Consider the following 26,634-nt stretch of genomic DNA (forward strand, 5'->3'; position numbering starts at 1 on the left):
ATAAGAAAATCTATCTTGACTAGTCCAGCATCGGAAGTCATGTGATTTCAAAATAAAGTGTGTGACACCGAGAATATCGAGAAACAAATGCACCACTTAGGTTGCCTAAACAGAATTCATCTCTGCTAAACATTTTTTTCCAGATTAGTTTCTTCAGATTACAAGTGCAATATTATAATGAGGCCACAAGTAATTTTTTTCTGGTTTAAAATAAGCCTTTGAGGGTTGACTCGCCCTATTGGTCCACATACAGTTAAGGCCAAGTGTCTTTTCTTTTTTTTCTTTTTGCCATTTCATTAATTAAAATGTATTTTAAACCTGTATAAAAATATTTTTGGAGTAAATCATTAAAAAAATATATACATAAATGAAAAATCCTCCATATACATATATGAGGGAAAGAGAGAGAGAGAGAGAGAGAGAGAGAGAGAAACATAGAATACATTACCACCATGACCATGATTTACTTGCAGAGTTTCTCTTTAATCTGAAGACATACTTTATATGAAGATTTTGGAAGTGGCTGATCATTGGAACTGTGGCTGGATGACAGTCTCTTGTATAATTTTATGTAAATACCATGATAGTGTGCTGTTTAAATCTAATATTTATTATTATTTATTTGTATTGTTGTGGTGTGTTTTATGGTATAGCACCTTTGTTTTGAATATGCTATAACCATAAAATTTGTTTACATACTTATTTTATTTGCCAAAAAAAAACTTGTTTTTGTTAAAAGTTGCAAACATATGAGCACAAATATTTTCAAGCGAAAGCTGTAAATTCAAACATTATTTATGGAAAACAAAAAAAGGACTTTTTTGTTATGCATTTCATTATTTAATTGTTTTAAAGATCTCACATGAGCTGTTTGCTCAATAAAGTGTGTAATTTAATTCAAGCAGTCTCCTTCAGCTCTATGATCTCTGTGAAACTCTGCTTGGCGTTATATATACGTCATCGCCTGTCCTCGCAGTCTTATTGTGAAAATCTTGACCGGATGTGCAGGGTCGTCTGCTTATAACTGACACGGCTATTTCAGTCAGTTGATCCATGGTGCCGCTGCTGAGCAGAAAAACGGCGAAAAGATTTGTAAATTGGTACCACTGGGACCAGTAACGCTTCATTAGATCATAAATCCTCAATAGGACCAGTTTAAGGTAAGTTTACATAGATACTTTTATGTTGTGCTCTATTACTAACTGAAGGGGCTGTGGCTTATTCGCTAATGTTGGAGCTAACTGAGGGCTAACTTTATTAATTCGCACTTGAAGGAAGTTGGCTTTACAAACACGAGAACCGGTATTTAGTCGTGGGAAAGGTCAGATAATGGTAGCGCTAAAGTGGTTTCAGGTGTGTCATGGACTGTAAAAGTGAAGTTGAACTAGTTCACCACTGACTATTATCACGGTTGCAGTAACTTGGATATTCCGGGGACCTGTAGTAAGACTTAAGCCAGCACAGTTAAGTGGTAATGTACTAAATGTCACCGTGATTTATGTGGGATTTGATGTTATTGTTATAAAGCAGAGTCGGTTAGCTGCTTTAAGCTGTTTCACCTCAACTGTTCTCACGTTTTTGTAATGCGAGTTTGGAGCTGAAGTGGTAAAGGGCGGGGCAGGTTTCGCAAGTAAAGATAACCTCCTAGCTTGCACGCTGTGCTCGCAGCATTACATAATTTTAACATTTTCCGTGGAAACTAATAGATTGGTATGTTTGTCTGAGCTCTGACACATGCCCTCTTGATCTGCTCTGCTCAGTTTGCTGCAGTGTCATCTGGCTGCCAAGTTCTGCCCTCCTCAACTCCTGTGCTGCACATATCCCGACAGTCTGTGTCTATATTGCTCAGAGCTTTGGGGACTGACTATAACAAAACACCTAATGGTCATGACATTAACCATGAATGAGTGGAAGTTATCAGTCATCATGTAGCAGGAGAATTTAGAGATGGATACTAAGGCGGAGATTTGAGGTCCTTGTGTTTTGTATGTGTAGTTTTGTTGTCAGGGTAAAGCAGTAGTGAAAATGCACCTGGTTCCTTTTTTTATGGGGGGGGAAGACATCCAAAATGCTTGGACCTTCACATAACCAAGCTAAACTTAGAATGGGTGTTCCAATTCAGGCTGAGGACACTTCACTGCATTTTGAGGTACTGTTGTTGGTGTATTCCCACGAAGAAGTTAAATGACTATGGGCCTGCAACACTTGATGAGACTATCTTTACTAGAACTAGAATAAATAAATAATATGCTACTGAGTTCATCTCATAACCAAACTCCCCCGTGTTTTCACAGTCTCTTACTCTTGTGCTCCTCGACATCATGATGGGTGTTTTGTGCAGCTGTTTTTCCTCTAAATAAGAAGTTTTGGTGGCCACCAAATATATTTGGGCTTTCCAGGGTTGGTTAAAGAAAAGTAACTTTATTTTTTCTCTAAGTAGCATTTGCATTTACTTGGGCATAAAATCTGTGCCCAAGAGGACTTTTACATTGGTGTTTTTTGACTGAAGGCTTTCTTTTGGTCCTCTTGACTCAAGCAGTGAATGTAAATATTGTGTTCGTAACTGGTAGATAATTGAGTTTTAAATTGAATTAATTGCCCAGACCTAATTCAGTTCAACATAATCCTTATTTATTTTAGATTAGGACTTCTTATTACAGTTTAAAAAGTTCTTTCTGTCTCCCTTTATACCAGCCTTCTTCTCTTTAGCTTCCCCTTGGAAACAGAAGATTTGGGGCTTCTATGAACACCTGGATGGTGCCTGAAATTACCGTATTAGTGCTATCCACTCTCTGACGTGATGTATAGGAAGAAGCAGGAAAAACAACCCACTGCATGAGCATTTGCCATTATAACAGTTAGGGGTGTGCGATATGACCAAAATCTCATATCCCGATATAAGAATTCTATCGTCCCGATAACGATATAAATCACAAAAATGTAACACTTTCTGTAAATTCTGTGAATCTCGGGCAGCTCGACTTATGGAAGTGTTTCCAGCTGCGCGTCATGTAGCTGGAATCAAGTGTTTTAACAGATGCATGAAATTATAAATTTTTAGACATAAGTTGTAACAGCTGCCGTTTTTGTTTGTTTTTGTTTTTTTGTTTTTTGTGAGTATTTATTACACAGCGTGCTGCGGGGAAAAGCCTCTAAGGTTTGAGTCTAAGGTTTTGTTTTTTTTGTTTTGTTTTTTGTTTTACTTCTCATCTGTAAATAATCTGCTCTTTCACGTGATTCAGTTTATTTTGAAAAGTCTCAACGGGATCTTGAGCTTTATTGTGAAAGGTTTATGTGGAACATAAACAAGCGGACACGTGATGGTGTTACCTTCGTTGTTGCTAACCACAACGCATAAAAACAGACACTTGTCCATCCATAGTGTGGTTATATAAGAGAAAGAGAGAAGTTTAAGAAATTAATATAGCCACTAGAATGACCATCAAAACGATGAGAAAATATTGCCATAAACAGTTTATTTTCCGACACCACGAAACAAACGTAAAATGAAATGATAGCTGTTTTTATATTGTCATCCGATATATATTGTTATATCAACAACACTAATAACAGTATGTAAAGTACAAAAAATAAGTATTGCTTCTTTTATGCCAATCCACTTTTATAAACAAAAATAAGGATAAGAAATTGATTTGTAACAGTTGGTAGATTACTTGTTTGCGGTTCTTTGCTGTAGGGCTGCCACGATTAGTCGACTAGTCACGATTACGTCAACTATCAAAATCGTAGACGACTGATTTAATAGTCGACGCGTCATTTGAAGCTTTGTAAGATCACAAAAGACGCAGGAATAAGTAGTAGGATTTAAGAGTGTAATAACGGACTGAAACAGAAGATGGCAGCACTGCATATACAAGGATGCCAGCTGCCGTTAAACCCCGAAGAAGAAGTAGAAGAAGCGGTGTCCCAGAATTCATAGCGCAGCCCAGCTCAGTTTCCAACAATGGCGGCAGCTAGTTAGTTTTAATATTACTCTTATTATTCTTTCTGGGTCACAAAATAAACGTTTAACGTATATTTAGGCGAGAATGTAACTGTGTAAACCTCAAATATCTGCTCAGTTTACCAAGACACCACATTTTCAAAAGCGCTCCGACATTTTCTGAGACGTCTGTTACCCACTAGCTCGATAGCTAGCCGGGGGCAAGGCTCACTAGAGCCCGTGAGAACACCGGACTCCCGGCAAATCGTTTTCAAACCCACTGCCGTCTGTCGCTACTCAGGTTAAACATATATAAGTCACTTAGATAACTTAAAAATGTTATTGTTTGGCTTTTTTTAGTATTTTATTTGTTCCTGAGTAAATCGGTTTGGCTGAGAAATCAAGTTATAGTTTTTACACAGCTGAATAAATGTCAAGCAGAAAACTGATTATCAAAAGTGTGAGATGCTGGAGAATATACTCCGGTGTCCCGTTATATTTTAGATAGCATAGAGTTTATTAAACTTCACCGAAACAATCTGTAAATTTCATTAAAATTTATTAAACTATAATCTTGTCTTTATTTTTAGTTGGCACATACCTTACGCACTTAAAGCTGTAAGCTAATGATAGTTCTATAAGGGCAGATGAATGCTTGTGCAGTAAGCTGTACGTTTTACGTCCAATGGATGCATGATCTGATTAGTCGACTAATTGCAAAAATAATCGGTGACTAGTCGACTATCAAAATAATTGTTTGTGGCAGCCCTACTTTGCTGAAGACTTTGCATACTGCTCATAATGCAAGACTGGGGCTTCCACAGGAAAACATGCCTGGTGGTGATGTAACAATCTCCTCTTTCCCTTTCATGTAATACTGGATTTCCCTCCATTATGTTTCTCTCCATGCTGCTGGCATACAGAGTGGAAAGTGCCTGAAATTGTGGAACAAATGCCATTGTTTATCCTTGTCCACTGAGCAACAGGGGGACTGATCAGTGATGTCGAGGCTACAGTTAACTGGGTGTTGACGGACCAGCGGTTTCATTGTGTAGAGATCTGAGGCTTCTTAACTATAGTTAAGTTCTACCAGTGATGTCTGTAAGGGCCACAGATGCTGTTCTGGAAAGGCATATTCCTTTAAGAGCAGCTGTTGAGCTCATGTGAGGAAAGGAGGGCAGAGTTGACTGAGAGTGATAGATATTAAAGGTCATGGCCTGTGATTTTATTTATTTTTATTTTTTGGTGGATACTACTACTACTCCTGAGTGCACAAGTTTTTTTTTTTTTTCTTTTTTTCCCCCTCCTTCTTTAGCACAGTTGGTATTAAACAATGCCCTGCAGTGAAAGTGCAATATTGAAGGGATAGATCAGCTCAGCTGCACTCTCCACCACAGAGATTGCAGCTGCTTTGTACTACAATAAAGTAAAATGGAAACATGCAAAACCAAAAAAAAATCACCCTTGCTCTGGTAAGTAACTTCCATGTGATTAGCTTTCAGCACATATTTCATTTTTTGCATTGTTTTGTGTATGTCATGTATGAAAATGGTTGAAGTTGCTCAAACATTTAGTCTACCCTCCACATAAAAAAGTATCATAGCTTCACAACTAATCAATTTCCTGGTTCTTTTACCTCTTATGGTTTGCAGTAAGGCTGCCACAAACGATTATTTTGATAGTCGACTAGTCACCGATTATTTTTTGCGACTAGTCGACTAATAAGATCATGCATCCATTGGACGTAAAACATACAGCTTATTGCACCAGCATGCGTCTGGATTTGTATAACTACCATTAGCTTACAGCTTGAAGTGTTTAAGGTATGTGCAAACTAAAAATAAAGACAAGATGATAGTTTATTAAACTTTTAATAAAATTTGCAGATTGTCTCAGTGGAGTTTAATAAACTCAGCCGTCTGCTCCTTGCTATCTAAAATATAACAGGACACTGGAGTAAATTCTCGACCATCTCACAGTTCCGTTTAATCAGTTTTCTGTTTGATGTTTATTCAGCTGTGGGAAAACTATAACTTTAATCTCAGCAAGACCGATTTACTCAGGAACAAATAAAACGCTAAAAAAAAAGCCAAACAATAACAGTTTTAAGTTATCTAAGTCACTGATATATCATGTTTAACCTGAGTAGCGAAAGTCCGCGGGGGGTTTGAAAACGATTTGCCGAGAGTCCGGTGTTCTCGCTGGCTCGAGTGACCACTTAAACCCCCCAGCTAGCTAGCCAGCTGGTGGGTAAGAGATGTCTCCGAAAACGTCAGAGCACTTTTGCAAATATGTGATGTCTTGATAAACCGATCAGATATTTGCACAGCTACATTCTCGCCTGAAAATATCTTAAAAGTTTATTTTGTGACCCAGAAAAAGTAATATTAGAACTAAGTAGCTGCCGCCATTGTTGGAAACTGGAATTGGCTGGGCCGCGCTATGATTCCTGGGATGGGTTGGGGGTTGAGCTACGCTGAGGAAATGAAGAACGCAGTTGGAGGCGTCTTCGAATTTGGGAAGCCTTCGTCACGCTGCTGTAACGTAATCGGCCTCCAAAGGATGCGGCCTGAATTTGGACACAGCTACGAAAACTGAGTTGCTTCTTCTACTTCAGGGTTTAATGGCAGCTGGCATCCTTGTACATGCAATGCTGCCATCTTCTGTTTCAGTCCGTTATTGCACTCTTAAATCCTACTAACTCGTGCGTCTTTTAGGATCTTACAAGGCTTTAAACGACGCACCGACTATTACATTTGTTGTCGACAATTTTGATAGTCAACGTAACCGTGATTAGTCGACTAATCGTGGCAGCCCAGTTTGCAGGCAGTTAAATATCTATCAATCCTGGAGTCATTAGTGGCCCATTCAAAAATTCTTGCAAATCTTATCTGAGGAAAAAATATAGCAAATGTGGATGTGCCTTTTCATTTCATTTTATAAGTTGTGGGTTCTTGCTTATACTGGCAGATATCCAGACTAACATGTATTTGTCAGGCAACAAAAACTGACACAGAAGTCATCAGCATACCTCCAATTACTGAATGCATTTAGATGGAGGCAGAATGAGATTATGTCACATGAATGGAGCAATATCTGTGTTTCACTATTAAATGTTTTACTGAAAATGGCCATCGTATCACAAATCCTCATCAAACCACTTGCTTTGTATCATCTGGTGTTCTGATTATGTTTCTCAACCACTGATATAAAGACTGCTTTAGGCATGTGTGCGCCTGTCGGCTGTATATATGTGCTCATTTCTGTGGTGCGTACGTCCTGTTGTTTCCTGCTTTTCTGCTTCATTCATTACTATCTGTGACAGTCTGCAGGGCACTCTGAGGAACATAAACATGCAATGAGAAGTCTGTCTATTGATAGCTTATGGAAAGGAATATGCCCTTGGTAAAGGGTGTGTTTTGCTTAGCAGTCTTTCCCACCATTTGCAGAAGTCACTGGGAGCTCGTGTCTTTTTACAGACGTGACTCAGGCTTTCTCACTTCTTGCCAGCATACTACAGTAAGTGTTCATGTGCTTTTAATAAAATGGTCATCTTTTGCCATTCATCAGCACTGGTCGATGTCCTGTTTTTGAGGGAATGCACAGCATTTATCAGTTATCCCTGTGTCCTACATAATGACAAAATGTCACATTTTGACATTATGTTATGCCCAATGCGGAGAAATTATAAATCAGCACAGCTGGAAACTAATGAGATTATCATGGAAAGCCCCATGAAGGAAAGCAAATCCAGCTATAATAAAGACTAAAAATGTTGAACACAGTAATAGACGAGTCTTTTTTTTTCCTTCCTCTTCTTCTTCCTCCTCCTAATAATTATACATATATGCCTAAAGATATGTGGTAGTCTGTGAATACATCCTTGAACCTTTACAACCTTAGAACTGTTACAACAGCAGCTAAAATAACAGTAAACTGTTTTAGAAGTTAATGTCATTCATATAAGAGTATTGAACAGACTTGAGCTCGCTTTATACTACTCATATCTATTTAAAACAATATGATTTTAAGGAAGATGATTTTATTATTATTATTTTCAATAACATCATATGCTCAACCTGTCCTGTTTTACTGTTTGTTTCAACACTTGAGCAGAGGTAAACTATACCTCATCAGGTCGTGCTCACCCTATTCGGAGTCTGCTTTTTAAACCATTCACAAAAGAAACCACTAATACTACTTTCCAAACAGACAGCCTGACAAGTGTATTACAAAGCAAGATTAATGGGTTAGCGAGTTATGTCAAGTCTTTCAGTGTAATGAAGGTGGTTCTGTTTTAACCTGGGAAGAGCGCCATAGCAACCTATGCTGACCACATAACCTTTTCCAGTGTAAAGTCTGCTGTAATTTCCACTTTATCTGACTCAGACTTCAGTAACATTCAGCTTATTATAGAATTATGATTATTAATATAAGATCTCCAGCCTGCAAAACTGTAGCACCAAAGGAATCTGTTGTAAAGTTATCATAGTGCAAACTGTGCATCACATTGGCCTGGTTTTTCTTGCATACAGAACTATTGGTACCAAACCCTCCCAATGCATCCTCAAGCAAGGTTTTGGTCTTTCCTGAAAGCAAAATTAAATCAATAGGATTATATTTTCATTATGATGGGACTTGCTTTACTCAAGCATAAAATAAATTTTCTTTAACAAATAGCCCAAAAAAGACAATGCATAGATTTCAATTAAAGTTAAAGACTTATTGCCCTAGTTATCTACTTGTGTACATAAACACGCACCAGAGAGTTCTTTGAACCTGGAAAAACGATGCTGGAATTTTTATTTTTTTATTTATTTTTTTTCTCCATTCAAAGATTCTTGATTTTATGCAGCATCTTCTGTGTTGGTATATTTGCCCCTTTCTTTGGAAGTATGCAGTATCGTTCAGTGTAGAACTTGAGTCTTTGATGTGGCAAAAAAGGGAAATGATGTGTCAAACTCACCCTTTCATGTGGGCACTTGGAGAGCCAGGGTTGGCAAAGAAAGTTGATAACCGCTATCAAGATACTGTTATCTGTTTGGGGTTTTGTCAGTCCAGCTAACTCGAAGAAAGCCTGGCTGTGTTGAACTCAATTCGTAGAACAGCTCTTTGGTGTGTTTTTTGCAAAATGGGTTCGAGTAGTGACAGTGTGGGAATTTACTTAACATGCCATGGCTCAGTCAGGCACTGAGGAATGTATTTGTTCACTTCTATCTTAAGGCTATTGTCAGCAATTAAATTCCACTGTGGTTAGTACATACACTTATCAGACTTCAGTGATTATGCAATTTCTAAGCCTGTAATCTAAGGCAGTCTATAGTCTTGATTAAATCATACATTTAGAAAGACACTTGTCATTTTTATTCAATTCAAATTTAAACGATAAACACTCTCGACTTTAGTTTCCGCATATTTAAGTGTTGTTGTTTTTTTGCTTGGGCATAGCAGCATAGTGTTGAAATTTCCAGCGTTCTCCTACAGTGACAGACTGAGTGGACTTCAGACCCCAGCTTAGTCAACACCATTGTTTACAGTTCTGGCTCAAGCTGTGTTCAATTGTTTAGCACAGTCCACACAATGTCCTTCAGAGCCAAGGGTGTGCAGAGGTTTTCCTATATAGGAATTCAGTCTTTGTGGCGATTTAAGTTTCTTTTAAGTGTGTAACAGATTGTCCTATTCATCCTTGTTTATTTTGAATGTAGCTACTAGAACAATCACCTGCTCAAACTAGGGCTGCTCAATTAATCGAATTTTAATCACGATTACATCTGGGCTTTCAACGATCATTAAAAATGACTGAGCCGATTATTAGCCCCTCCCTCATGCTTTACTCTCGCGCTGCTCCATGTGGCAAATCAAGCGCACTGCTCTGCATTTCGAACACGCGTCACAACAAGAGGACCCGAGGGAAGCTCGGAAAGCTAAGCAGAAGTTATTTGGAGAGGAGTGGACTGCCGTTGGTTGAAAATAGAGGTAAAAAAAAAAAAAAAACTTAAGTGGTGTGGAAACATTATGGCTTCGCGGAGTCAGACGTGGATCAAGTAGACACAGTGTGTAAACTTTGCTATGGTGTCGTAGCTGCACCACAGAGCAACACTGCAAAGTTCACATTTTTCATTTATTTCTTATATTGCAAACATTTGCACTGTTATCAGTATTTGCACACTATTTTATATATTTTTTTTAAAGTCATTATTCAATACATTGTTATTGTTAAACCTTTAAAGCCGGTCAGAGCAGCATGCTCATTTTGTGTAACTATTTTTAAATCCCTGTAGAACCTGAACGCTAAGCTAGCACAATAAATTTTTTTCCATATGAAACCAGAGGAGTTGTACGTACTTCTTATGCCATCAGCTTGTCCTCGGTCACGGTTTCCTTCTACATATAGCTTTGCAAAAATTGCATAAAAAGAGCTTGCAGGAACAAAAACATAATATTCCAGAAACACGCTTTGCCGATCCGATCATGAACTTCCCACATTGAACAAGACGTCAACGCGAACTATCGCAAGTGACGTCGTTTTTGCGGAAAATGTAGTTTTTTACTTGTAGGCCTTAGAACTCGAATTGCACTGCTGGAAATAGTTTATTTTGATGCACATGCACATTCTTTGCAAATTTGCATCATAGGATTGTTTTTTTTGTTTTTCCTGCAGTATATAAAAATTGCTGTATCTCCAAAAATAAAACTATGAAGACACTCAAAATAAATTTCCTGTTGTTGTTGTTGTTGTAAACTATTTTTTGCAACTTTTTTTGTATTTAAAGTTTTGAGGGATAAACCTCTTAAATTTCTCCAAGTAGAAATATATGTAAAAACAAAAACGATTTTCAATTTTTTTGTAGTTTATTGCACTTTTTTGCAATTAATGTAGTTACTATGGACTTAATGCATACACATTTTTAAAATATGGGCTATAACAGTTGTATTGATGTATAGCAACTTGAAATGCTCCCACAAATGGCACTACAGCATGTAAAAAAATAATATAAGCTCTGGCGGACGAAATAAATATCGTCAAATAATCGTGATCTCAATTTCAGTGAAAATAATCGTGATTATCATTTTTGCCATAATCGAGCAGCCCTAGCTCAAACATATTTGTATCCTGAGAATATAAGTATGTAGTTTAAACTGAGTTTTCATATCCCCAAGCACATGAACACATCTCAAAATGTTGATGTTTATGTATCTTGTAAAGGCAAAGTCATATTCTCAGTTTCATCCCCTCCCATGAGTAGCAAAACAGAAATGTGTATGTGTATTACTACGGTTGTTATTGGTTTACTCATTTTAGGTCATTATGATGTTATTAGAGGTTTCTGTTGAATTTTCTTGCTGGTTTCAAATGTCCTTGCCCCTTGACATCACCTTTGTTTTTGTTTGGGCGTTTTTTTTTTTTTTTTTGTTTGTTTGTTTTTTCTCTTCCTGTCACCCACACAAGTAGCTTGTGTTGTGTAGTCCACTGTTTGAAACGGCTGGTAGGAGGGATAGGACAACAGGATTGCACATGCCCCTTAATTCTTGGAAATTGGCTCTAATTAATTTTGTTATGAAGAGGTATCTGTTTGAAGTTTAATGATCACATGCTCATTTACACTCTTCTGGCTTGTCTCTTTTGAGATTTTGATCATCTATACCTCTTACATGATTTCTTATGAAGGATGGTCTACAAAGAAAATTGTGAATTTTGCACTATACGGTCACGTCTAATCAGTCAAGTCTGTTATGTTAGAGCTCAAGGTTAGTTCCCCTTCTCCACCCATCATTGGTTCAAAAGTGTATGATGACTGAACAGGGTGTGTGGTGTTTGTTAACTTAAAAGGGACCCATTTTGCTCATTTTTGACTCAGTATTGTTGTTTTCTCTGATTCTCTATATAGTGTGTAGCTTACATGCACAAATAATGAAATTGAAATGGTGCTCTTATTTAGAGAAGTAACCCGTTTAACAACAATAAACTGAGTCAGGAATGGTGTTATAACTGGACTAACTTTTTGATGCAGACAAAATGCTCCACAACTACAGCTTATTAAAGCTGTCATTTATGAGAAAATTAAAGTTCACCCCCTTTTTTTTTTTTTTTTTTTCTTTTTTTTTCTTAAAAAGAAAAAATGTATAGAAATGGTGGCACACCATCTGTTGTTGCATAGTTTCTTCTGAGTGTGTGTATTGGCTGTTAGACCGACATAACTTCACAGTTTAAGAGAAAATTGTTCATTTGGCCTGTGGACACCACAATACTACCCTCTGTCCAAGTCCTGCCCTGGAGGCCATGGGCCACTGACCATTGATGAACAGACCCACAGAGCAGTGGGCCTCATCTTCTCACTGTCTCGCACAGCTGAAAGGGGCCCAGTGTGTTCATACTTGGCACTAAATTGAATCTTGTGTGATCCAGTCGGAAGTGGACAGCTCTCAATTGGGGGTGAGAATTGTTAGATTTATAAGTTGATTTTTTTTTTTTTTTTTTTTAAGTAAAAGTGACTACTGGAGGAGTTTTACAAGACTTTGATAAAACTGCTAAACTCACTGTGGGTGTGAATGCATCTAAAAGTGTGTAGTTTTGTTTTTTAAGTTACAGATCTTAAAAAAAATAGAGGTAGAACATGAACGCTTTAATTTGCTATGTTTTTATTGAAGCCACATTTGACTTTACTACCTCAGCATCTGAGCATTATTAAAAACTTCAAATTACTTCTGCTCTAAGTGTAGCTGAGCACAGAATTTGCTGGGTGAAAGTTCAAATACACTTTGAAGTGCCCATTTGAGAAGCATTTGCATCCTGTTGATACTTGCAAACTGTCAGCTGACATCGGTTAGATTCAACTCTGATCTGAAAATGTATATGAGATACTAGAATGAAAAGGGCCTCCAAGTTGATGAGGATGAGAGGAAGGAGAGGAGTGGGAAATTTAGCAGAGAGGAGTGAAGGGAAGAATAAACTGCCTGTTTTTTGAGGCTTTTGAGTTTGAAATGCTGGATGCGAGGACTCAAGGAGTAACAGAGCAAAGACTGTCGTACTAGTCTGGAGGAAACGGAAGCTGCCCGCTGTGCGCCTCTTGATGGTTTCTTTTTCTGCGATAATAGAGACTCAGTGTTCTGTGAGTAGCCGCTGTGGTTTCAACTTGTCATATGTGCTGGTGGGGGCGTGGGGGACCCACCTGCTGGCCAAGATTATCGAACCAGATCACACACTCTGCATCTGTCTGAACTGCTCTTCTGAACCTTTTATCTTTCACATCTTATCTGCGTCTGAACACAGCTGTAGTCTCTGTGGAATTTTGTGACAGAACAGTGATGTTGACTAAATGCTGTTTTCTTGGTGGTTTTGTAATGCATGGAGGGAAGACAAATTTGAGTGTTTAAAATGTTTCCCTTCCTCCTTTTGGTTTATGAACATCAGCTTGTCTCCCCCCCACACATTTGTGAAACAGAAAGTTATTGTAATAACATGTGAACTAGACTGATTGTAAAAAGCCTTGGACCTTTTTAAATGGAGTGTGGTTTGTGCTCATAACATGGATATTCTGACTTTTAATTTTTGCATGCGTTTTCTCTAGGACCCACACACTAAGTGTAGCTTTGGGCAGCAGCCATGTCAGGCACCTATGATGACTCCATGATTGATGTCTCCAGTGACAGCTTCTGGGAGGTGAGATGCATTAAATCTTTCCTCTGTTCTACAGTTTGTAACTTGGTTATTTACACTTTTTTTTTTTTTTTTTTTTTTTTTTAAATGGCTCAACTCAAGCAAACGATTGAGGATCAATTATAATATAATTATGCTCTAAATCATTCTTGGGAGGGGTGTAACTGCTCTCCAAAAGAAAGCCCTTTAATAGAAAACAAGCACTGTAGTTTGTGTGGGTTTTTTCTTTCTTTCTGTATATCCATCAAGTTTTATTTTCTGGTTTGCAGGTTGGAAACTACAAGCGCACCGTGAAACGGATAGACGATGGTAGTCGGCTCTGCACAGATCTCATGAACTGCATTCATGAGCGGGCGCGTATTGAAAAGGCCTACGCACAGCAGCTCACAGAATGGGGGAAGCGCTGGCGGCAACTTGTAGAGAAAGGTAAGATTAAATTGTACATAGTTAATTTTTTTTTTTATATACATAAAGATTTTGCTTTGTCTTAAGTAAATTGAGTGTAGTTTATACTGTGCCGGTTCGGTTGCCTAAAGGCTCTTTGGGTGAAAAACCTACAATAAATTATAATTATTGTAGCATCTTAATCTTTCTAATATATTTATCACCCAGAACAATGTGCTGATTCATCATCAACAATGGGAAATTTGAGCTCAAGTTGAATCGAAGCATGAATTTTCTCACTAACTCTGCCGTCAGGACCTCAATATGGCACGCTGGAGCGAGCGTGGGCTGCTCTGTGTACTGAGGCAGAGAAGGTGAGCGAGCTTCACATGGAGGTGAAAGCAGCATTGATGGGAGAAGACTATGAGAAGCTGAAGAACTGGCAGAGAGAGTCCTTCCACAAACAGATGATCGGTGGCTTCAAAGAGACTAAAGAGACTGAAGATGGCTTCCGCAAGGCTCAAAAACCCTGGGCCAAGAAACTCAAAGAGGTGTGAATTTCAAACTTCTCATGAGCTCAGGACATTTGATGTGAGTTAGGAAAAATGTAGTTTAGCTTTAATAAATCATGAGCAGCGTCAGCTTTACTCTAGAACTAAACATTTAGGTAAGGCTTCACATTTGAGGATTGCAAATCAAAATTGGGCTTTACAAATTTTAGTCTGGCACAAACATCACTTTGTTCTCATTTTAAATTTCATCCTCTGGTTGTATGGTCTGTAGCCTGAAAAGACAGGCTAACAAGCTACCAAACAAGGAATGTCACAAAAAGGAAATTTTAAGGGTGACTATCTCAAGAGGTGGAAGTACTTAATTACTCAATTTTAAAAACTGCTATATTTATCACAAGATGATCTCAGCAGTCAGAGAACGTCATTTCTCTTGTGAAGTTCATTTTTAACTTTTTGGTTTTTATATGCAACCATGGTTGCATGTCAGATGACCAAAAACAGGGTGTTAACACACCTTTGTTGCTGAGGAAGGACAGTCTTTCTTATGACTCATATGGCATTCAGCAGTATCCCTCTGGTAGTTTATTCAATTGTGCCTCTTTGAAGTTGGATAGGGCAGAGTAAAATTTCTCAACTTAAAGTGATGGCTATTATTTTGCTCATTTTCACTTTAATTTGTTAATGTCATTCACCTTCTATGGTCTGTGGGTCAAAAATGAAATGCACTCGGTGGATTTTGTTGTCTTAAAATTCAGTTGATAAAATCGAGCGAGTCCTTTTGTCTGTTTCAGGACTTTGGCTGCACAATTCTGATACAGTTAGCACATGTTGATAAACTGTTTGGTGCTTAGCAAGCTTTCCAGTTTTGCCATCTTATCTAAAGCAAGGAAGTCATTTATCATCTTGCTGATCACAGCTATAAATTTTACCCCTCAGTTCTCATGAATACATTTTACTGACTCAGTGGTAGTCATGGAAAGAAGAGCAAACAATGTCTTAAACAACACCAGAGCACAAGCACAGTTGTATCTGGTTAGTGTTGATTTTGAAGGTTACTGCCAGGCATAGGAAAGGAAATGGTGAGGGCACAGAGGGAGACTCCTTTGGTTGAAAATGAGGTCTATGTATTTCCTACTGCTACTTTTATTTTAGCCTGTTTACTTGTTGGAACCTTACCCCCCCTTCTTCCTGGGCATATTTATGACCGGGCATGTTGCAACCTTCAGGCTCCCACTACTTCCTGTGAGTATGATGTCACAGGGGATGGTGACATCCTGGCCTGTCATTGAGCAAAACTGTTTTGTGATGGAGATTTATTGATTGACCAGATGGGCAAGGACAAGTGATGAATGGCAGAGAGAAAATGGGGGTAATTAACTGGCTAGCTGACATGGGGGAAGTGGGTATTGTGTCAGTATCGGACCTGCCTTCTAAACTGACTATGAAGTATTTTATTCATAGGCCCGAGCCTTCTTGTTTTGTTTTTGTGGACATTAAATATTTTTTTTTCTATTCAGAAAAGGGAAAACACACAAATGTCTGTTATAACTTAAAAATTAGGGCTGGCTCTTGTTGTTTTGAGCCATCTAGCGTAATGATTACAAATGACATTAAAAAGTTCAGCTTTTTCGGTGAACAAGTGCGGTCATCAGTTTCACATAAATGTGAAGGCAGCCACTTGAACATTTTGGAAAGCATAACAAATGTTGTTTGCTTACATACTTCACTGAAAGTTTTCACACAAATTAAGGCTGGGTAAAGAGGTGGTTATATCTTCAGATACCAGTGTTAACAATTCTTTCCACACTTCCTCACACTGTTTCAAGTTACCTGGTTACACACGACTTGTGTCAATTCCTTAATTTTACTTTAACCATCAAACCTGCAGGTAGAGACTTTGAAGAAGGCCTACCACACTGCTTGTAAAGAAGAGAAGCTTGCAGCCAGCAGGGAGACTAACAGCAAACTCGAGAGCAACAATAACCCTGAAGCCCAAAAGAAACTCCAGGAAAAGGTGGAAAAGTGTCAGCAAGAGGTCCAGAAGGTACAGTTTCCTGTGGCAAGAGACTAAGAGGGAGGCTTGTAACTGGGAAGACATTTTGTTTTGTCGCCCCCCCCCCCCCCCCCCCCCCCTTAGCTGAATGTGGGAATCTGTGTGAGTTTTTGTTTGTTAAATGTGATTTATCATTTCTTCCCTTCTTACCTTTCAGACTAAAGAACGTTATGAGAAATCCATCGAGGAGCTGAACAAATTGACCCCTCAGTACATGGAAAACATGGAGCAAGTGTTCGAGCAGTGCCAGCAGTTTGAAGACAAGCGCATTCAATTTTTCAAAGAGGTGCTGCTGGAGGTTAAGCAGCACCTGGACCTCTCAACCAATCACAGGTCAGAAATGACATAACATCCCTTTCAGAAAGACACAGATGTGGGAGAAGTTGGAGCTTTGAATAGTTGCACTTTAAGTGTATCCCTTGCCCTTTGTCATTGTAGATATCAGGGAGTTTACCACACACTGGAAGACACAATCTCTGGCACCGATCCTGAAGAGGACCTAAAATGGTTCCGGTCCAATCATGGTCCTGGAATGCCAATGAACTGGCCCCAGTTTGAGGTAATGTACTAAAGACCACACTTATTTAATGCATGAGTGTAAATCGGCTAGGGGAAGGGTTGAGCTCTGAGAGCAATTGCTAGAGGTTTCCAAATAGTTTTTACATCTGAACCGGATGCTCTGTTTGACTCGTGTCACTCTGAAGAGTGGGTTGTTGTTCCAGACTTGATGAGATGATGATATACACTAATAGCTGTTATATATATTATTCAGTAGGGTAATTTAAGAATGAATTAAAGTACTTTAGGAAGCTTATCTTAAGAGCTGCGGGTACTCTTGAGGTGCAGCTGTAAGCACCACAGGTCAGAAATGGGGAAAACATCTGAATGAAAAAGTTTCAAGGGAAGTAAAGCATTTGGCCCAAGCAGGAGTTATAGCCTTCTGTCACTCTTGGCATTGAGACACCAGAGGTGGAAGTAGATCTGTCTGCGGGTAAAGCTGCATGCGCTTCCACTGATACAATTTAGTGTTTTTGAATACTCTTGCAGGCATAGTTGTTCCCGTGAGCCAACTTCTTCCACTTTCTGTCTGACTAGTGCTTATTTTTGGAAGTTTAGGTTGTTGGTTTTTGTTTTTTGTCTTTTTTTGGGGGGGGGTTTAAAGAGGAATATATCTCCCCTTAGATTAAATTCTACACAACTGAGAACTGCTATCCATGGCACATTTAAGTAAACTGAATAAAACATCACTGGCTTCATTTCCCTGCAAGATGGAGATTTTTTTTTTTTTTTTTTTTGTTTATGCAACTGTTTCAGCAACATGGTTTAGGATTACATAGTGTTATCTGCATTAAACCTGTTGTACCCCTGCTTTCCTTTCCGCATATTTGACAGAATTTGGAATGGTCTCGTCATCGTCCCTCTAAGAGATGGTCCATTGTAGTGAGTTCTGCATGAGGGCTATTCTCTCACAGCAGCCACAGGGAGACTATTTATTCCCACTAACCCTCTCTCATTCTGTGTGTGCCTTTGACTCAAGTTGCCTTAGTGAAACTTAACTGAGACAAAACTTCATGTGGTATATGCAGACAATATATGAATACTATCAGTGCCAGTCAAAGGTTCAAGCTTCCTGACATTTACTTTTCCTCGATATCAGAATTGCTGTAATTTATCTTTCGTCTTTCTAACTTTTGGACTCTGACCCGTCATTTCAGCCTCTGAGGCATTCCTGCAGTTCATGTGAACTCTGCAGTGTCACATGATACTGTGTCATGGAAGACTTTGGTTTTAAGTTATAAATCAGAGGGGTTAGAGAAACAATTGGAGCTCTGAGGTTATGCTTGCATCCATTTTAAGGAAGAATAAAATTATGTAATAACCTTCCTCTTTGGTTGAGGGGGAAAATTTGTTGGTGATGTTTCTTTCAATGGGCTATGGATGCTGCATATGTCTGTATATCCTTGACACACTCAAATATAAACAGACATGTATGCACAGTTTTAAAATTGAGAATTAGTGGATCAGCTTGAGAAACGCTGAACTGATCAGGGACTCTGGGGCTGTGTGTTTAAGATGCTGTGCTTAAGTTCTCCCTGTACTAGCTGATGGGCTTGTTGATTCACGCTTTTCACTTGGCTAAGTTTGGCACAGTTGTACGGTTAATTTTTAATACGTAATTTTTTTAAATGTGTAACAGGAATGGTCCATAGACCTCAACCGAACCTTGAGCAGACGAGAAAAGAAGAAGCCATCAGAGGGCATCACATTGACGGGCATTAGTCCAGCTGGGTCAGACCAGCCTGTTCAGCCTGCCAAAACCAGCAACAGGTAGATGTCTGATAACTCATTGGTTCACTGTCTTTGTCAAACGTGCAGAGAATAGAACATCTGATTTAATACACACATCTATCCAAACTCACCACATCAAAGATGCTGCTGCACTCTGTGCATGGCATCCTACTCTTAAGGAATGGCTGTAAACTTTGCATGAGGGAAGCTCCAGGAATGATGTTCAGTTGTGCAGCCGTCCCCATGGCAACAGTAAACATTTTGATACAGATTGTTGGGATAAAGTTATCGTCAAGAGACTAAGTCTGCTGGTGCATACCTGAAAGCATGCCAAAAGTACTGTGAAAATACAACCCACGCACATGCTTTATAGGCATTCATATTGGTAGTGACAAGTTGAAAAAAGGGTCGATTAATCGGACATCTGTACTTAAAGCAAGTGGGCTAAGATGTTATGTCAACTAATACTGTAATTAACAGACTCATTTTAAGATTTAAGCAAAATATCGACACAAACCCTCTTTCAGTTTATAGTAAGTGAGTTAATCCTCCATTGATCTAATAAAATACATAAGGGATTTAAGGCTTCTATCAAAGTTAAATGGCTGGCGGTTTTTAATAACATGAAGGAGTCTTTCTAAAGCGATAAGATGGGAATGTAGTTGTCCCCAGACATCTGTTAACTGTGTCGTGGCAACAGTACTGTGGACTTGACAAGTCATGGAAATGATGACAAAAGACTAATTTAGATACGCTCTATAAAAACTTGGTTAAATTGTGTGTGTGTGTGTGTGTGTGTGTGTGTGTTTGGTTTTTATGGGCCTGTGTGTTTTGGGAGGCCTCAACTCTTCACATTCCTTTGTAGCTTTGTAATCTCTCAATTTAATGTGCAAACACCTGCTGTCTGCTCTTAACAAGCAGGAAGATGTGTGCATTTAAAACTTGTGGAGGAGTGTGTAGAGGAGCCGATTGAAGGAATGCCAAGCATGGAAAGTATTTGGCCTCTGACCACTACCATTGCACTTGCTGCCACTCCCCCGTATATGCTGCTTATTGTTGGTTCTTTTTGAACATCAGTGAGTATGGGTACTTGTTTCAAGTCTGATCCCTATCTGTAGTCACAACTTGGATAATGGTGAAACTTGTTTTTGAGTCGGTGTCAGATTTGTCTTTTCTTTCCCTTTGTTGTTGGGTTTTTTGTTTTTTTGTTTTTTTTTTTTTCTCTTTGTCCTTGATTTGAAGTGTCAGACATGAATCAAACCGATTTTAAAACTCTTAGCGCTTGCTTAGAGCAATGTCAAGTCTTTTAATTCATGATTATGAGGTCAACTTTGGATGGTTTCAGTCAGCTAAGTTACACTGTACCAGACTCCCACTGCAGAAGTGTTTGCTGTAATAATGCCACAGGCTTAACTCGGAGAGCATAGCATGACTATGCAAACAAAGGCGTTCACATTTCTGTACTTGGGGCCAACTGATAACTGCTTCTGTAAATGTTTCTATAAACAGGGAGTAGGAGTCTTGTTTCCTCTGATACAGGCCTTCTTCTGGTTTTTTGCTCCTTGAAACACAATCACAATAATAGGAAGTAAACAACCCTCATGTGACTTCTTCACAGGGTTTTTACACCTAAACAACCCACAGCTGGCAATTAAGGGCTCAGGGAGGGGCTCACTGATGTTTTTGATAGCTTTGTGATAATTATGACATGCAGCACTTATTAGTGAAAAACAAGTCTCACTAGAATGCTCTTTCTGTCTGTTTAGTTTCATGCTTTGTTGATGTCACTCTTTCATATAAATATGAAAATTACTGGGTCTTCCAGCTGTCCTTAAACCTACAGTTATAGCCCCACCTCTCTTGCTGTTGCTAAATGTGCAACAGAGGCAGAAATCTCTAACCTTCAGCTGACTAATTCTATGACCTGATTAAATTCTAAAATAACCTTTTGAGCTTGCCTGTGTTTCATCTAGACTCATACACTCTATTATCAGGCTTTAGAAAATGTAGCCCATGACGGGAAAACCGTCAGACGGCCCTGCTGAAAAAGCAGGTGCACAAGCGTATCTTTTTTTTTTTTTTTTTAAAGATGGTGGAAAACATGATTCAGTGATGGGAAGTCTTACAGAAAAAGTTGCTTCTTGAGTGCTGTCAGTATTTTCCCATCTTTTTAAAAATAGAGTAAAGCCCACATTGTTGGAGGGACTCTGCACAGTCTTCTGTACAACTCTTTGCTCAATGACTTTTGTCTAACTCAGTTTTGAATATTTACTTCATTAGACGGTCTTTGACTATGCCTGGCCTTGTTTGGGGTTGGATACTTAAACTGATGTCTAAACTCATTTCAATCCAGAGAATGGCGTAAAAGATTCGAGTCTGACTGTAAGAGCTCATTATAGTTACATGCACACTACTGGAACCTGCTGGGAAATCCATGATGTTGTGCAAGACCAGCTTTGTTTTGTTTGGATTCTCACTGTTGGGTTGAGGGGTTTAGTGAAAGGCTGATAGGACAACTTTAACTTGTGTGATGTGCTGATGAACTTCAAGTTGTTACCTCACTGGACACATGTTCATTTGCCCAACCATTTTCTTACATGCTTATGAACTTAAATCCCATCCCAGCTGTCGCTGAGCGAGAAGCTCGGTACACCATGGATAGGCTGTCAGTCCATCACAGCAATAGCCCTTTAGTTTCCTTTTGGACTAAAATATCGAATGGGTCAATGATCCAATCTTCTTCTGCTTCCTGTTATGCATAACTTGGGGTTTTGTTTTGTTTTTTAAATCCCAGGTGTGACTCTGTATGCATGCTTGTCAACAATCTCTCACTGTGTCCCATGTTGTCAGCCTGACTGTACCAAAAGCTGCACCTGCGGGCACGAACCCGTTTGACGAAGATGACGATGAAGTGGGGGAGACTGCCGTGGAGCAGGAGATCACAGTCAACAACACCGTTGTGAATAAAGAGGAAATAAAAACGTTGGTGAACCGGAAACGCTCACCTGCAGCATTTTCTGTTTCTACCTTTGCTATGTGGAGCGTCGTTGGTGTCGCGTCTCGTGCATTTTCCTTTTCTTGGTTTCTTCCCACTACTTTTTATTCTCTCCTTCCTCAGGTGTCATGTTGTGGCTCTGCATGGTCATTGAATGGCATTGCACACAAAGCCTGTGTCTTTTCTTCATCCCTAACAGTTTCATGTCTTGCAGAACGTTAAGTGTATGCGCATGGAGGCGCATGCTTCTGCTGTGGAAATGCATTGTTTCTCTCTTACAGTCAGATCTGGATATTTGAAATTGGTCTTTCTGTTTCCTTTTTTTTTTTTTTTTTTTTTTTTTGTGCCAGCTGATAATTTAAAGGCTCTTTAAAACAAAATGAGTAAGTTTTGTGTATCAACTTTTATTCATTTGAATAACAGTTGTACCTAATGGGTGGAGGGATCCAAAAATAGCCTTGAAACCATAAACTGGTCTGACTGTAAATTATTCTTGTTGGTTTTGTTTTTTTCAGCTTTGCCTGCCAAGTTCCTTCTGATGTTTAGGTGGCTCCCTCTCCTGGTCAGAGTTAAACTCCAATCATGCGTTGACAATTGTGATTTGTCTTGCTTCATCTTGTTGTGCTTCGGTTTTTGTTTTTCTTACATGTCGCGTTGATGTTTTTTTTTTTTTTCTTTCTTTCTTTTTTTTTTTTTTTTTATTTTATTTTTTGCTTTGCCCCCTATTATTTCTCTCTCGTCTCCATAGACTTCAAGTTCTTGTTGTCAGTGGCATATAAGCAATTTTGAAATCATTTATCCTGCGTCAACCAAATGCTTGCTTTTTAGTCTTGCAGTTGTTTAGACTGACCCAAAAGGAGTTTTTTTTTTTTTGTTTTTTGTCTTTCCCTGCATTTGGAGATGCCTATTTTATGCTTTTGGGTTTCCACTGTACTGTATTTGTTTTATTCCCCCCCCCCCCCCCTTTTTTTTTTTTTTTTTCTTTTTTTTTTTCTTTTTTTGCCCTAACCAAACTCTTTCCACCTGCCTTGACGGTTTTTCTTTGACTTGTGAGGCAAAATACCAGGGTTTTACTATGTGGTTGGTCTGTCTGTCCAGTGCAAGCAGTACGGAGAAGACTCCAGACTGGTCGGATGAGGACACAGGTGGTAACCCTTTCTCCACCAATGGTGAGGGTAATCCATTCGAGGAAGAGCCGGCCTCTCCTGTTGTATCTGTGCCTGTCAAAGCTCTCTACGACTATGAGGGACAGGAGCAGGATGAGCTGAGCTTCAAAGCAGGTACATGACTAAAAGGGGTCAGTTTGGCCTCAAGCAATCATTTGTGAAGGAGATTATGATTTCAGTAATGTACCCTAAGGTCATAGGTGTACATCTTAGAGTTGAACCTCCCTTTGTCTTCAGGGCTGCCTTAATTCTTCATGGCATTGATTCAACAAGGTGCTAGAAAGGGCCCTAAAAGATTTGAGTCCATATTGATATAGTTGCTGGAGATGCATACTTCCATGATGCAACTCTGTTTAACCACATCCTAAAGTTGCATCCCCATTATTAGATTGCGTTCTGGTGACCTTGGTTCTGCTCAAAAAAATTTAGCTGCATATTTGACGCTGATGCTGTAAACTGACTTGATTCTTTTTTTTTTCTTTTTTTTCTCCCCTTTTTTTTTAACCTTTAAAATTAAAATGACTTCTGTATATGTACGTAGATTAAGATTGATTAAGATTTCTCTCTCCCCATTTCCAGGTGATGAATTTACCAAAATAGGTGAAGAAGATGATCAGGGCTGGTGCAAAGGCAGGCTCAAGGATGGACAAACGGGCCTCTATCCTGCTAACTATGTGGAAGACATCCAGTAATGAATCGCCACAGATAGAAACAAATGTGAAGAATGTGTTTTATGAAACTTGACAGGCTCTTATTTTCAGCCCTCTTTTCCTTGTTTGTGATGACTGGATTGGAGTTGGTGGAAGACAGAAGAGAAGGGTTTGTAGAGCTTAGGAGGACCACTTTAGTCATTTCTTACCCGTGGACACTGTTGGAAACTAACTGCAAGTTTCCAGAAGATTTCAGGAAGATCCAAGAAGACTTGCTGTTGGTGTAAGATGTTACTTAGAATCCCATTTATGCTGTTACAGAAATAGCTATTCAAGTACATATTGGATAAGACTGAATGAAATGTGTGAATTTGGATCATTTAAAAAAAAAAAAAAAAAAAAATCACTGAGATTACGATCTTACAAATAGTCTTGCATGCGAAACACAGCCTTGATATGCAAGCCCGTTTTTAATTCACCAAGGGAATTGAACCTTTTTTATAACCAGTACTTGCATTTCTCCTGAAAGAATCCAGTCCATAGATGTTTGTTATTATTTGGCCTGAATTGTGAGATTCATGAACTTCATTTTAAATTAGTGTTTATATTCTCTCATTTCTTTCAGGGTTTTGATTTTTTCCCCATTCAGTTTGTAACCGTTGTGGTTGTTGTTAGTTTTTCAAAGGAATGGTAAAGGTCCTCAGTTACCTTTATTCATGGGTAGACTTCCTTTAGTGACTGCAGCTGAATGTATTTGTTTTTACTCATGGATTGTTCACTTTTACTGCGTCCACTGACCCCACTCCCTTTCTCACATACCTTTCTGATGATTGTAGATATTTTTCATGCAACACTGAAAGTTTCTCACTTGAATCTTCTAAGTTCAGTTCTCGATTCTTGTCACATGCCAGGTTATGGGAGAATATTTTGTTTGATTTAGATTTCATGTTCTAGCAATAAAAACACAATTGAATATTGTATTGCATATACATTAATATTAGAACAAATCAAACATTCTGATTGGATGATGTGCAGGAAATTCTTAATTTATGATGCCACAAGTGCTTCTGTTGTTCTGATGCTGAAATGTTGTGATGGAGAATCAGTTTGTACATTAACTGAATGTTTATGGCAAACGTTCATCGACCGTTACTGCTATATCTGTAAATATGATTTATATTTTCCCTTCAGAGGGCCATATGAGTTGCTTTGATCACAAAATGCTTTGTGAAAAATTAATTTTCTTTGGGACCTATGCCATTGCTATCACAGCCTTAATGCACAGTTTGCAAATATGAACTGCACATCGTTCACAAAGAGCATTCATTAAATAACTATTACTTTTGATGCCTTCAGGCTACAGCAGAGGAGGAAAAAGTTTTGTTTTGTACATCAGTGAGGAAAGATGTTTGAGTGTTGCTAGCAAAATGCAGTGACAGTTATACTTGCACAGAAAGGTTTGTAATTGTTGTCCCACATCACAATAAATGAATTTACTGGGAAAATATACAGATTTTCTTCTTATATTTTCACTGAATAACTTCAATGAATTGAAAGACACTCAGAACTGAGTCTGTTTCAATAGGTAACACAAACCGTTACAGATTTGATCACTATTGTACTTTATTTATTAAAAGAAGTTTGACTGCATCTAACTTTTTTCTGTTGCTGTAATTTTTCTTTTAATATATAGTTTTTTTGCTTTGAGGGGGTATATCCTTACAAGGCACCATATGACTGTAAAATAAGTTTTATGTTGTAGCCTTATGCTATTCTGCAAGACGAGGATTTAAACGATACAACAGAAAGTTGAACAAATGTCAACAAACTGGAATATGCAGTTGGATACTGTGATAAATCTGACTGTTTTGTTTTTAAGGTTTGGCATCAAATCCATCCAAGACAAACTAGACTGGATGCAGTTTTCCCACACACTGCAGGTTTCTATTTATAGTAAAGTTATTTTTCTCTCTCTCTCTCTCTCTCCATTAAATAGTTTTGACCCCGGGTGTATTCCCTTGTGTTTCAGCTGGTATGATAATCATTTAGGCTTCCAATAAACATGCATCCACAAATCGCATCTCTTTTCAGAGACACATTTCATATGACACACATGTTGATATGTTATAAACTTAGAAAGTATTGGACATTGTTTTAATGGGAACTGGGTGTGTGTTTGTTTTTAAAAAGCCGTATAGCCCCGAGTCACTGCATTGCTTTGTTTGGTTTTAAAGAAAACTTAATGTGTGTACAATATATTGGATATAAAGTGAAAGGTAACTTGAGCTGCTCCCTTATTTCCCAAGTTGTCACCACAGCAGATAGATCTGCATATTTCATTTGGCACAGGATTTAGCTGGCTACTCTCCCATTTTTCTATACACTAGCTTGGGACCCCCTGGGTCTGGGTGTCTCTTCTCACACTCGGGGAAACTCAAGTAATCCGAGTTACATGTGACCTTTCACATATAACCTTTTAAGCAATACACCACAGAGCAACTCGATAACAGTTTAAAAAAAGTGTTATTGTATTCCCTCATAAGAATAAATATAAAACATCTAACACACATATATACACACATACCTTGACGTTCCCTGTAGGGGATTCCACAGCTGATAATCTGCCTCCATTTCACCTTACTCCTAGAATTCTCTCCTTATCATTAGTAATAATGATCATATTAATAATAAAAAGGTGCCACAAAAGACGGGAAATGACCTACCACATTCCAAAATAACAATAACTAGATTAGATTTGATTTGAGCTTTATTTCTTTTTCGGTTCAAATGATCCATTTTTCATGCATTTTTTTTTTATCTTATTGAACTATTTTATCATATTTTAGTATTTTTTATTTAGTGTTATTGTATCTTATTTCAAGACACGTTATTAAAGTTATATTGTTCAGCGTTGTGTTTAATGTTTTGGCTGCGGTCACACAGAAATGCATGAAATTCGAAGATACGTAAGCTATCGCTTATAT

The 26,634-nt window shown here is 38.4% G+C and overlaps 1 protein-coding gene across 3 annotated transcripts; it reads left to right on the forward strand.

Annotated features, from left to right (window-relative positions):
* The first annotated feature begins 1,003 nt into the window (after positions 1-1,003).
* On the forward strand, positions 1,004-25,157 carry pacsin2 (protein kinase C and casein kinase substrate in neurons 2). 3 transcript variants are annotated; one of them, XM_085253056.1, is made up of 11 exons: positions 1,004-1,160; positions 13,513-13,604; positions 13,871-14,027; positions 14,301-14,536; positions 16,386-16,541; positions 16,708-16,883; positions 16,989-17,109; positions 18,748-18,878; positions 21,690-21,821; positions 22,933-23,114; positions 23,580-25,157. In XM_085253056.1, exons 2-11 carry the CDS (start codon positions 13,548-13,550, stop codon positions 23,690-23,692), a joined length of 1,461 nt encoding a protein of 486 aa, XP_085109182.1. In that variant the 5' UTR covers positions 1,004-1,160; positions 13,513-13,547; the 3' UTR covers positions 23,693-25,157. The 3 variants fall into 3 exon arrangements, with proteins under 3 accessions (XP_085109182.1, XP_085109184.1, XP_085109183.1); XM_085253057.1 differs by lacking the exon at positions 1,004-1,160 and adding an exon at positions 9,899-9,919; XM_085253058.1 differs by lacking the exon at positions 21,690-21,821.
* The last annotated feature ends 1,477 nt before the right edge of the window (positions 25,158-26,634 follow it).

Source organism: Mchenga conophoros, linkage group LG17 (genome assembly GCF_057382185.1).
Source record: "Mchenga conophoros isolate Kocher_MC1m ecotype Shallow Benthic linkage group LG17, M_conophoros_male_GT1.1, whole genome shotgun sequence".
In the NCBI taxonomy this organism is placed as follows: domain Eukaryota; kingdom Metazoa; phylum Chordata; class Actinopteri; order Cichliformes; family Cichlidae; genus Mchenga; species Mchenga conophoros.